This window comes from Nannobrachium achirus, assembly GCF_963921795.1.
Source record: "Nannobrachium achirus genome assembly, chromosome: 5".
NCBI classification, from domain to species: domain Eukaryota; kingdom Metazoa; phylum Chordata; class Actinopteri; order Myctophiformes; family Myctophidae; genus Nannobrachium; species Nannobrachium achirus.
Genome location: NC_137814.1, coordinates 20,707,934 through 20,721,493, shown reverse-complemented (window position 1 = coordinate 20,721,493; position 13,560 = coordinate 20,707,934). Strand labels below are relative to the sequence as shown.

Sequence of the window (13,560 nt, the reverse complement as noted above, 5' to 3'; positions counted from 1 at the left end):
TGTCCTCAAGGCTCTGAAGATGCTTTCTTAAACCATGTAACAGGATCTTCAAACTAAAATCTCCACTGTAGGGCCGACCCAGAACTAGAACCAGAACTTATGCTTTTGTTTCCATAAAACTAGAACTAACCGGGGTCCGAGCAGCAGCGCTGCTGGCCCCGCCCATAGGTTCCCAGAACTCAAGTTTAGTTCTACTTCAGGAGCAGAACCAAAAAAAGGTTCCAGTAACCTTGTCTGGAACCAGGCTGTGTGCAATGGAAACAACACCAGAACCAAAAAAATAGGTTCAGGTTCTGGAAAGTTCTGGTTCCACCTTGCAGTGGAAAGGGGGCTAAAGTTTGTATGCACTGCATACTTACCAAAGGGGAAACACCCCTGAACTGAGATGGCATCTATTCTGCAAACACATGGCAGAAGGGGACAAGCTTCCACCCACACTTGGTGCTCTTACGCAGCATAGAGTCCATATCGAGGCCAGAGTGTGGAGTCAGGCACACGTAGCTCAGTAGGAGTTCCTTGACCCACTCAACAATGGCTATTTCAAGGATGAGGATGGCCAGCTGAAATCAGTTACAACTGAGTCCCTCCCAGTACTAGAGGCAATCATTGAGATGGTCAATGTCACTGTCTTAGCATTTATTGATGTCACAATGAAGACTGTCAAGATACATTGACAGTGACAGCAATGATTGATAATGAGGATGATGTATAGATTACTGTGTTCTTGCTATTTCTACAGTTAAGCTTGCCTGTTTCCACTGAGTAGCCAGAGCATTTATTGCCTCACTTATTCCACTATTTTCTGCCTGCTGATTTATTCTAGCTTACTATAACCTGTATTTGTGCCAGTTTTTGACCCCTGGGTTAGCCTGTTTAGACAGGACAGGACCCACAGACTATGACTAGCCTTACCCTCTAGAACCAGGCGCCACGCAGATTGCCCACTCAGAACTCTGACCCATGCTGCCCCTTTGACTCCGTCAATCTCCACCTGGTCCCTTTGCTTCCCCCTCACTGAAAGTGTTTTTCTGTGGGTTTATGAATATTGAAAGAACAAAAAGTATTAACAAAAGCATATGACTAAATAATATCTTCAATGGATCCATTGGAACAGGTTATTGTTTCCATTTTCTGAGAAGTAACTGCTTTGTTCATACAAGGTTTCCACCCCGACAGCAGAAATATACCAGTTTGTACTTGATAGTTTGAAACCTAATCGATTCAGTTTTATGTTGGGTGTAAATAAATGACACGATTTTGTGTCAATGAGAGAACTTATCTGTCTCTGTCTCCTCAGATAATATATTGATTTCCTTAACATTTTAGATTAACCACTGGAATCATGATCCTATGTACTGTAGTTCAAAATAGTGGAAAAACGAATATTAAAATGTTACCTTTTGCCCCCAAAATTAAGGATGATGACCCAAATCTGTGCCATTGATCATTTGTGAATATTTCTAATTAGCACCATTGGATTTCCTAACCCTAAAAATGTTGATTTAGCCACTAGAATCATGATCCTACATAATCTAGAAGTCGAGATATTGAAAAACGAATATTCAAAGGTCGCCATTTTTCAAAGTCCAAGATGACCACCATATTGACTTCAGCGCAAATGGAATCATGGATTTTCTGATTTGTTACACTCTGAAGTTTCCAAAAATATATAGTTTTCCTAATCTCCAGAAAATTTTAACGAAAATACAAATAGAACTGGACTATTAGCAACAGGCACGATACATTCATTTTAAGAAGTACCTTGTTAAAGTGACCATTTTGTAACATTTTGCATAGTTATTTTACTGTAATTTAACAACGTAATAACCAACAGATAGACAAAGAGACATTCATGGATGGATTTATTTAAAAGTAGAATATCTGTGGCAAATATCTGTGGTAGATATTTTTTTTTATCTGTATCTACCATCCACTTTGAATGGAAAAATATCTGGAGAAAGAGATTTTTTATCTGTTATCTGGCCCAGTGGGAATGGGCCTTTACTTTTATTTCCTCCCCTGGACCCAGGGTATATGGCAGCTGCATACCCCTGCCATATCCAATTGACGCCCCTGGGCGGGCTCCTCCTCCTCATCAGTGTTTTCGGCACGAGCGGGCGTCACATACTCACATTTTTTTGTGTGGTAAAAAAAAACCCAAGCTGCTGCCTGCTAGTGGCTAGTAGTAGCTAGCGGCTAACTGGCTAACTTGTGAATCGTTTTTGCTGGTGGTTGGGATTTGTTTTTTTGTTTTGTTTTTTCCCCCTTCTTTTTGGTTTTGTTTTTACGCACACATTATATGTTTTATCCTTGGATTAATTCATCTGCAGATATCGCGATAAAGAAGAAGCGATAGCATTGTTTTTGCCTTTCCCCCCTACCTACCCTCCTACTAAAGCCCTAAATGCCAACCCTCAACGGGCTCCCTACTGCTGCTCCTCGGACGTTAGCCGTTGTTAGCTCTGTGGGCTAATAGTAGTAACCTGAACGTTTTTTAAAAAACTCGCCAACGAAGCAAGCGAGCTTCGCTTGGCAAGGAAGGGAGGAATAAAAACAACTCGGGGGGGAAACTCAAGGGAAAAAAAGAGAGGAATAACCCATCTGTCTAAATGGACCACACGTCCATAATAACGCAAGTTTCCAATCCCAAAGAGGAGGAAATTCTGTCTTTTAACCAGGAGAAAGGTAAGTTAAAATGGTAAACAGAAGTCCGAAAGCGTAGTTGTACTTTCTTTAAATGTTTTCTTTTTCTCTTTCTCGCGGGAGCTTTTAGCTTTCTTGCATACACACACACACACACACACACACACACACACACACACATGACGGGTTTTCTACAACAGTGACATCATTTTAAATAGAAAACATTGTCGTTACGATGCTCACGTCGACAGTTCTTTCAGCACAATACGTATTTTTTGGTTGTTTGGTGTCTCGGGGTCGCTCGACTATAAAGTATAATTAAACTAGCATTAGCCTTGCGCTAGCTAGTTGGCTAGTAACTAAACAGACTGTTTGCAGGTCTGTATGTTGGTCGCAGTACTGTTATAGAGGGCCTTAAAACAACAATAAAACAGATAAAGATTAGTCAGTCTCCAACTAGTTATTGGTGATGGAGGCCTCTGCCTTCTGTCAGCCTGGTGCTGGCTTTTGAGTTGTGTTGTGGTCAAACAGTGTTTAGGAATAACGTGTTGCTCATTGTCAGTACTGACATCCTTAACATAACTTATATGCTTTATACACAGATGGTAAGAATTTAAAGGATTTAGAGGATTCTGGTTGTGAATTATTAAGAGGATTTAAGAAATGCAAGTTATTTTATTATTATTTTCAACAAGGGTGTGTGGGCGGCTGTATTGAAGTTCTGGAGGAGTGCTTGTCTGGACCATCATGTTATTAGGAAAACTGCGTGTGTGAAGCTGCATGCAAAATGTACAGCTGACTTGTAGTTGCATTCTATTTTTAGACGTGAGCCTTTTGTATTGGCTGTGTATCATGCCTGTGACCATTACTCAGGTTCCTTTATTTATATGTCATGCACCGTTTGACCATTGTAGTATTTGTTCAGTTAAGTAAATGACAACACTGATTTGCTTGGTGCATTAAAATGTGAACCCCATTAGCACAGTTTATCTTATCATTGAAGTATCTAGACTCTGCAGATAATGGCAAACCCATGCTGTGTTTTGGAAAGTACAAGGCAACGAATTAACAGCCAGACTTGTGCTTGAAGTTGAAGCCAGGTAGGGGTTTGTCAAATCTGAGTACAGAGTCAGAGAGAGTTCTATATACCTGTATGCACTTGACTCAGATTCATTCTCTGTCACACCTGTATGATCTCTCTTCTTTTACTATCTTGCATGATACATTTGAGTTCAAACCTCATCTGCAAGTCCATGGCTAATATATTGTCCATTCTTCCCTCCTGCGTTGTGGCCGCTGTGGCTGGCTTTCGGGTCATCCAGACCCACGGGTAGTGTATCAATATCACGTCTCAAGCTACACTCCACAAACCATTAGTAATGTGAGAACTTAAGTCTCTCATCCTGAACAATGACTTTTCCTCTGAAAGGAGCAAGGGATCCCTCCTCTGCAACCATCGTGGATTCTCTGTGGCACTGTTTCCCAAACAGTGGGTCGGGACCCATATGAGGGTCACAGACTCATTTTTATGGGCCACGACTCTAGTAAAAATCCCATTTTCTTTTCCTACATAAAGAAAAATATTTCAAAAAATGTCCCCCTCCCCTTTTTGGAGAATTAAGTACATTTTAAACAAACAAACAAATCTAATAAATAAAAATAAATCCATGATTTAAAAATAATATTGAAGAAGTAGTGAAAATAGCCGATCTACAAGCTCGCAACATGGCATCATGTGTGAGCTTGTAGGTCTGCTATTTTTGCTAGTTTGTAGGCAAACTCTTTTGGGTTTCAAAGTTTGGGAACCACTGCTCTATGGTATGGAGTATGGACATATCTAGGTGTTATGGGAGAAGTCATTCTTTTTAAAATGTCAACATTGATTTTTAATAAAAACAAACTTCATCTGTGATTTTTATCTGATGATGGGTTTAGTGGGCCACAGCAAGTAAGCAAGTCTTGTTGATACTTGTCAAGGAAGACTAACCTGTAATATGAAAGATGACAAAAAGAGGAGCACTTTTTAAGTGAGCTTGATCTCACTGTTTTGTGCTTGTGGCTGTGTATGCATTGTGGCTTCATGAGTAAGTGTCCTGAAAAACGGTATTCCGTAAACCACACTAATCTCTTCCATTCACTGTGCATCACAGATAGAGTTCATCATGGCACAAGTACAGCTGATGCACAGATCATGAAATATCATTATGGTACATAGGGTCACTTGTCAGTCCTGTAATAGTCATTAATTATTTTGAAGGTATGAAAAAATACAAAAGGGAGACAACCTTTTCAGGCTGTGACCCCCAAAATAATCATGTATTACTTTTGATGCAGTAATGGTCTTTTTCTTTTAGGGCTGGAGCGGTATGGATTTTTAGTTATTGCCTTAATAAGTCACTGTTTACCTACGGTATGGTGGTATCTATAATCTCCATAAAAAAGTTGTTTTGAAGGTATGTGAAAAAATACAAAAAGGAGACAACCTTTTCAGGCTGTGACCCCCAAAATAATCATGTTTGAACTTGGGGACCCCCCCACCCTGACAAGCACTTGGAATTGAAGGAGTTGAGGCATTACATTTAGTTTGACTCAGTTCCACATACATATTGTGGCCAAGTATTATGATTGTTATTTTGATTATTATTATTTTATTTTATTAAAAAAAGAAAGTGTACAGAAAGTGTTCCAGGCGGGTGGTAACCCAGATGTAGTTGCTGGATGGTGAAAAGGGGGGGAGGGGGATGAATTTATGATGTCATTATATCGGTGTATTTCAATTGACTCGTAGGCTTTCTGCTTTAAGGAAGTAAACAAAAATACATGGGGAAGACATATTTGAATATTATAACCACAGCTGGGGGTCTATTAGAGTAATGTTAACTCCATAGACACATACAAAACAAAAAAAGTACAAAACTATGGCACCACCTCTTTAATGTCATTGTGCACACAAGTACAGCTGATGCACAGATCATGAAATATCATTATGGTACATAGGGTCACTTGTCAGTCCTGTAATAGTCATTAATTATTTTGAAGGTATGAAAAAATACAAAAGGGAGACAACCTTTTCAGGCTGTGACCCCCAAAATAATCATGTATTACTTTTGATGCAGTAATGGTCTTTTTCTTTTAGGGCTGGAGCGGTATGGATTTTTAGTTATTGCCTTAATAAGTCACTGTTTACCTACGGTATGGTGGTATCTATAATCTCCATAAAAAAGTTGTTTTGAAGGTATGTGAAAAAATACAAAAAGGAGACAACCTTTTCAGGCTGTGACCCCCAAAATAATCATGTTTGAACTTGGGGACCCCCCCACCCTGACAAGCACTTGGAATTGAAGGAGTTGAGGCATTACATTTAGTTTGACTCAGTTCCACATACATATTGTGGCCAAGTATTATGATTGTTATTTTGATTATTATTATTTTATTTTATTAAAAAAAGAAAGTGTACAGAAAGTGTTCCAGGCGGGTGGTAACCCAGATGTAGTTGCTGGATGGTGAAAAGGGGGGGAGGGGGATGAATTTATGATGTCATTATATCGGTGTATTTCAATTGACTCGTAGGCTTTCTGCTTTAAGGAAGTAAACAAAAATACATGGGGAAGACATATTTGAATATTATAACCACAGCTGGGGGTCTATTAGAGTAATGTTAACTCCATAGACACATACAAAACAAAAAAAGTACAAAACTATGGCACCACCTCTTTAATGTCATTGTGCACACCTAGCATAGGATAACAACGGTCTAATGACTGTCATTTACCCATGTGTTATTAAAACAGTTAAGTAAGCCTGAAAGTGAACACATGAGAGGTGCACTGACAGCTACTTCTGTGGGAATTGCTCTTGGTGTTAATGTTACTGTTGGCCCGATACCTCTTATGATGAGAGATGTGTGGCAAGACACACACACACACACACACACACACACACACACACACACACACACACACACACACACACACACACACACACACACACACACACACACACACACACAATTTGAGATTTCCTGAAAACGGCAGATGTGCGCCTCTGGATTCCCCCCCCTCCCCCCCCCCTAATATGTAGTTTTGTGTAGTGGCATTGAAGCTGCTGCTGTTTTGTTTCTGAACCATTTTCTCTTCCAGTCTCCTTCACATGAGTCAGAGTTTTGACCCCAGGGCCAATGTAAACACATGATTACAAGAATGGTACGGCAGTGCTTGCAGCCTTTCCCTGCCATTCGACTATAGGTGTTTTGGTAGAAGAAAAGAAGTTGGACTGTGAGGGACATTCTCATGGGAGATGTAGTTTGATTTAACCTTTTTTGGCGAGATCCCCAGAAGCGTATTTGCCAAGACTGGCTGTTGTGAAGAGCCCTGCTAGTTGCCATTACACTGGCAACTAATTTAGCAGGTCAGGTGGCAGGATGCTATCTTCAATGCAGTGTAAAAATCATTGACTTGGCCAACATCCTAATTTCTAAATGCACCCCATACCAACAGCCTCCCCTCAAAAATGTATCCAGACAAACTACACAAAACAAATCATATTTCCTAATAAATACATAATATTTATAGTATTTATTTATTTTTTGTGAGCTTGTAGATTTGTTATTTGTTGTTTTACAACAACGTATATAGGTAGTGGTTAACAAGTAGGCTCCTATTGCTTGAACTGGCTCCAAATTGTCTGGTCAGGAATTGACCACCTTTGCCCTCAGTGTACCTCTGCTGGCTGTCCTCCAACATGTCTGCTTTTCACACTGTTTGAGCTGCCAGGCAGGCAGCAGCCTAAATATAGCCGCACTGCCCTGCTGGCCACAGCTCTGTTGACCTCATGGCCCAGGATAACTACTTGCAAAGTTGACAGTTGCCATCTTCTTTATTTTAGTACTCCAACTAATGTAGAGTTTTGGTGGAGTGGGGGCGAGGGGTTCTCATGACCTTCAGTTGAGAAATTGCTAGTCTAGTTAGTGGATTGCTGGTTTTCCACTGAGTGGTATCGACAACTCGCTTCTTGCTTGATTTCGTTTTCCACTATATATTGTACCCCTTGTAGGCTATCCACCTGTTTCCGCAAGACTTTACTGTAGCATTATCTGCGGGACACTTCCGGTTAACAGCAGACATACAAGATCACGTCGCGTCGCAGATGCAACCGTTGTGAGCTTGTAGATCACACTCGGCTGCGACGCCGGAAATGCCGCTCGCCTTCTGCGCAATGCACGATGGGATGTTGGAAAGTTGTGGATATACTATGGCTTTCAACAGAGCTCAGAAATATTTGAATTTATTGAATATATTCAGTTATTGTTAATACTTTGCATGGGAAATAAATGCATAAAGGTTAAATAATTGTTCACTATGCAAAAATGTATTGTTTGCTGTCTGTCACTTAAACTCTCCGATAGTTTGTAGTTGTGGTGAGTTAAAAGTGCAATAGTTTATATCTGTTTATTTTTATTTTTTCTTTTGCAGTTTTTCAGGTGCATTAAACACCAGATGGATAAAATATTATTGACTCGCTTTATCTGCAGCAAATGCGATTTTTGTCTACTTAAGAAGGACAAGAGACTGAGCAGAGTCAGACTACGTATGACCAACAGGGGCTCCACAGCAGTGCATCAAAGACTGCCAGGCCAGCACGTGCTTTTTTGGCCAATAATTACATTTAATTTTAATTATTGAGTGGTAGCTGCTAATTTAGTTTTTCTATGATTGCAACATGGATTTGTTGTTCGCAATGAAGCATTATCAGGGTAAAAATAGGTTGCATCCCTTGAACACTTCGATCAATAGTGATTCTGCTCTGTCCTTTTGGATTGTATTGCATCAGAGCTGTACATTCCAATAAAGTTTCTGATAACATTTTGGTCCCATCCTCTTTTACAGTACACTTTAAGACATAATAAGACATAATAAGACAGAATAAAGCCATAATAAGAAATAATGTGTTGGTAATTAGAGCTAATATATTTTATTAGACAGAAACAAAGACAGAATAGTAGAAAGAGCGAATTCATTCTCTGGCACCGTCACCTGCCGCGGAACTGCAGCGGCAGACACTGCCGCACGACCGCTAGTTCGACCAGCAGTCGGCGGCGATAGGACCAGCAGTCCCGCCAGTAGGACCGGCGGCCGCCGCACGGACCGGCAGGTCCCGTAGCGGTAAACTGCCCGTCCGTGCGGTGGTGGCTGCCGCGGCAGTTACCAGCGATGCCGGTGCCAGATAATGTATTCGCTTTCTGCTATTCTGTCTCAGCCACCACTGCACGGACGGGCAGTTTACCGCTACGGGACCTGCCGGTCCGTGCGACGGCCGCCGGTCCTACTGGTGGGACTGCTGGTCCTATCGCCGGCGATGCAGTGCGACTGCTGGTCGAACTAGCGGTCGTGCGGCAGTGTCTGCCGCTGCAGTTCCGCGGCAGGTGACGGTGCCAGAGAATGTATTCGCTCTTTCTACTATTCTGTCTTTGTTTCTGTCTAATAAAATATATTAGCTATATATAAACATTATTTCTTATTATGGCTTTATTCTGTCTTATTATGTCTTATTATGTCTTAAAGTGTACTGTAAAAGAGGATGGGACCAACATTTTTGGAGAGAAATAGGTTGTTCAATGGCAAATGTAATAGTGTAGCAGTGTTCAGTAGCTTTCATGGAGTTTTATGGAGTCTGTCATAACGCAGTGATGTTGATGACGATTCTGTGACTAAATAGTAGTCGGCAGTATTTTCATGTTACTGTACATTTTGATATAGCCTCAGCTCGCTTGTAACCATGACTGAGGTGTCACCTAAAAATACATGGTACCTTTGCCTAATGAAAAACCCCAAAAGTCGAGATGTGCTGGTTCCATGCTTTTGAAAATGGCAATGGGTGTTGCCTAGGGTGTGGCTAGTTTGATTGACAAGCTCCCAACCAATAGCATTTATTAACCCACCCCTCGCTCTGTCCCAACCAATAGAATTCTGGTTTCATTTCAGGACAGGAAGTCAAAAGATGATGGAATACATACTGTACGTTTGCCAAATAGCCTTCATTTACGCTCTGTAGAAACCAATGGGTGACATCACAGTTGACGCTATCCCTTTTTTTAACAGTCTATGTTCAGGAGAGGCTAGTGTCTTTACTCTTTAGCATGGTTCTTGGATGATTTTATATTCTTTGGTTGGGCACTTGAAGAGACACCTCCAGATGAAAGGGGATTTCAGTTATTTAAAGCAGCTACTCTACTCGGGGTGGGCTGGGTAGGGCCTTGATTTAGACACTGAGATGAATGGGCTCCTCTTACATGGTCCTTTTACCCTCTGACGGTGACTCCTGCTCTGTAGTGGAGCCTCAGAAAAATGTTTTATGGGAGTGGTGTGTGTGATGACTACTTTTGTGGTGGTTAGGCTTCTTGACTTTATTTCAACCAGACAGCTTTTGCTTCTCATTAGGGTTGCTGCGGTGTCCACTGTAGTGTTCCCGTTCTCACACAGTGTGCGTTTACTTGCCCACTGATGCACGCTGTGTTATTACATATTTATTTCTTCTTCAGTGATGTTGCTAGGTTTTCAATGTAATTAGTCCTGGGACCCACAGGTGGTCATTCAAATGGGTCCCAGAAAAATTGTATGGGTCCCCAATAAAATGTTTTTGAGCGTTGTGACAACTTGTGAGCTTGATTGGCTATTTACAAAATGTTTGCTTCTTTCTTATATTAATTTACAATTTGGCTAATGTTTGAACAGTTTTTTTATATTATAGTTGATAGTTGACTACTTTTGAGGCAGTAATGGTATATTTTATTTTCTTTCTTGAGGTATTATTGAGGATTATTACTCTTTTGATTCTATCATGTTTCTAAGACGATTTCTGCTTGGATTTTATTGTATTGTTTATAACTTAGGATAAAGTAGCATACAGCCATGAACAATGGTGGTGTCCGTGGATTCTTTAACCGTGAATTATTTTTAACATGGAATCTGTTGGCAATTTGGCAACTGCGTCCAATGGACCCAGCAATGCTGACATAAATGCGTCCTGTCACAATAAAGTGCGTCGCTGACACAGGCCACCCAGCATCTCTGCTTCTTTATAGTAAAACACATTTAGTTAATTTTTGTATGGCACCCACGTTCTTGCAACATATTAAGTATTTTATCAATACTTATTTGGACAAATGTGACTGCTCCTCTTCCTATGAGTCCATCTGCAGATTCTGCACCTACAGACACAGCCCAGAGTGGACTATTTCACTTTCGACGTAACGTCATGAGAGAGAGTAGTGGGAGAAAGAAGAATAAAGTTTCTTGACAACAGCTTAAGTTAATTGAACTGTGTACGAGCTTTTAACTTCATGAGCAATAGTACTTTATTTTCTTCAATCTGTAGATAATTTGTTCTCAACCAGTCTTCCTGCTTATTTCCCCTTTTGTATCTGGCTGCTTAATCCTACTCTGATGTACTATATGTGTGTCTACTTGTATAGACCACAGCTATTGAGAGAGAGTTGCAACACTTTCGGTTTAGGACACACCAAGGAAACCCTACTTCTTTAAATGCCCTTTGGTAAAATTATTCTTTTATATTTATATTTATTTAATTATTGAAATTATGAAATGTATGCACTCCAGTTCTTTTTTTGTGTTAACCTTGGCCAAACTATGACGTCTAATTAAGGAAAGAATTGAAGTGGTAGAATCAGGTCTTGAAATTACATTTTCTTGTGTTGAATTCTCCCTTTAAATAGGGGGATTTTATGTATACACTTTGTGGTTGGGAGGGGGGGGGGGGGGGTTATTTCTAAACTTAGCTTAACTACATTAAAGGTCTTCCATCGTCTGTCTCAGGGTGCATTTAGTCACTGCTCCAATTTAAGGGATTCCCTGAACTATGCTGTAGGAGGCTTTCTCTTTATGCTCTGTGTCCTTGAGTCGTTGGTGGCTCACTCTTGTCCCCATAGTCTATTCTTGTGTTAAAAAGTGAAAGAGAACATAAGAAATAAGTTGCTCACTGTTATTTGGGTCTGTGTATTCGTCCAGTATTAAGGAAAACACAGGAGTTTTTAAGCAAAGCTTTGTGTGTTTTGAATTGAACACATTCACTGCCAGGTGTTAATAATGAATTAATCTACCTCTGCCAGGGTCTTTCGCAGTTTTTACCTTATTTCTTCGACCCACGGAATGCACCATGAGACCAGGATGTAAACAAAAGACGATCTGCCTTTCTTTAACTCTGAAAATATAATTTGTATTCGCTATCACCCGTTATTTAGTTGGGGTCTGTAGAAAAAAAGAAACATTTTGGCATGTATTCCCCTTCTGTCCTGGGGTCGCTTGTGGTTTGCAGCAGAGAGCCCTCTATCGGAATCACTGAAAACACAGACATGACATAGATCTCTGTCAATAGTTCTGGGGATGAGGACAGTCTTCCCTCATTTACATAGCAGATTATATCAATGTCGGCTTAAATGTTTTTAAACAATATTTCATGGGCTTTTCTGTGTTTATTTTGATAGTACAGTGGAGAGAACAGGAAACGGGTAGAGAATCTGGAAGTCAGACGCTGCAGGCAAAGGTCGTCTGGCTCGGGAATCAAACCTGCGACTAGCTGTCAGGCTGAATTAGAGCCTATGTGATATCCTCCTTAACAACTACTTACTGGTGCCCGTGTCACAGTAATTGTGTGCGGTAATCTCTTGCCTTGTAAATGCTAAATTTGCAGAAATCAATTAACTCAGTGAATGCCACCCTTTATTCAAAATCTACAAAACTGGTGCCAGCCATTTTGCTTAATTTTGCCTTTTTATGGGGGCCAAAATCATATTTTGTACTTAAATTACATATATAAATCTATGCTTCTATCGAAAGCCACACTACCCCTCTTACAAAGGAAAACATGTATATTTATATATATATATCCTATCATTAGATTTGGGCTTCAATAGAACATGTGTAAGATGTCTTGATCATCATCATATGTGTGTGCTGTGATGGGCCCTATGTGCAATCTGGAGTGCAATACCATTTGAAAACCACCAGAGGGTGGTCTCCTACTATCTGATCAACTAACAGAAGAAGGAAGAAGACGTCCATCTTTTTTTTGGTTTGGGCCTGTTGTTTACATTTTGGCCAGGCCTTTTAGCTAGCATGCTAACACACTTCGGAACCCTGGCGATCGCGATCAAGGATAGGTAGAGAAGAATGGATGGCACCGCTGGAATCCTGAGAATTTTCTGCGTTTTTTGAGTACTTATAGTTCGTCAGGGATGCACGGGAAAGTGTATAAACGAACGTTTTAGATAACATTTAAACGGCCGGAACCAATCTTCGGCTATACCGATTTTCCGCCGGACTGTGTTACACTGGTGCTACAGTCAAATCGGCCGTATCGCTCAGGTCACGGAGGCATATGGCCAACTTCTAGAGCGATTTTTTTGAAATTACAATTATGAAAAAATGATAAAACTTTTGATTAATTAAAAAGACGTAAAAGACGTTTATGGCACCGAGGTCCAAAGACGTATAAGACGTTTATGGCGTTCAGTGAGTTAAATGATGCACAATATACGTAATCCTGTGCTGAATTTATTTGACCTGCATGTCTGAAATGAAGATTATCAAATAAAATTCAGGCCCGTTAATCAAGTTATATATATCCCTTGCTAAGTTACAAACGGAAATGACAGCATTATCTTTTGTGCGTTCCTGTGTTCACACTGTTGCTACTGGTGCTGCAATTAAACTATTACCGGTAACCTATTCAAAACAACTCTGGACTTTTGGGGGGATGCCACTGCCATCTCTTAGCTGCTCGAAATCTACCATGCTGTTCACCTTGGAAACACTTGCACTGCTCAGTGCATATAAGCATAACCAAGAGAGTGTAGGAGCGATGAGGCTTCCTACTGTGCTGAAGTCACAGTCAAGCCAAAAA

At 40.5% G+C, this 13,560-nt stretch overlaps 1 protein-coding gene across 2 annotated transcripts in view; it reads left to right on the top strand.

Moving 5' to 3' along the window:
• The first annotated feature begins 2,221 nt into the window (after positions 1 to 2,221).
• The window catches only part of LOC308286225 (CTD small phosphatase-like protein), a 29,752-nt gene continuing 18,413 nt past the window's right edge, over positions 2,222 to 13,560 (top strand). For both annotated transcript variants that reach the window (XM_080727192.1, XM_080727191.1), the window contains exon 1: positions 2,222 to 2,685. In XM_080727192.1, coding sequence (XP_080583318.1) covers positions 2,610 to 2,685 — 76 coding nt within the window. In that variant the 5' untranslated portion in view covers positions 2,222 to 2,609. The remainder of the gene's footprint in view (positions 2,686 to 13,560) is intronic.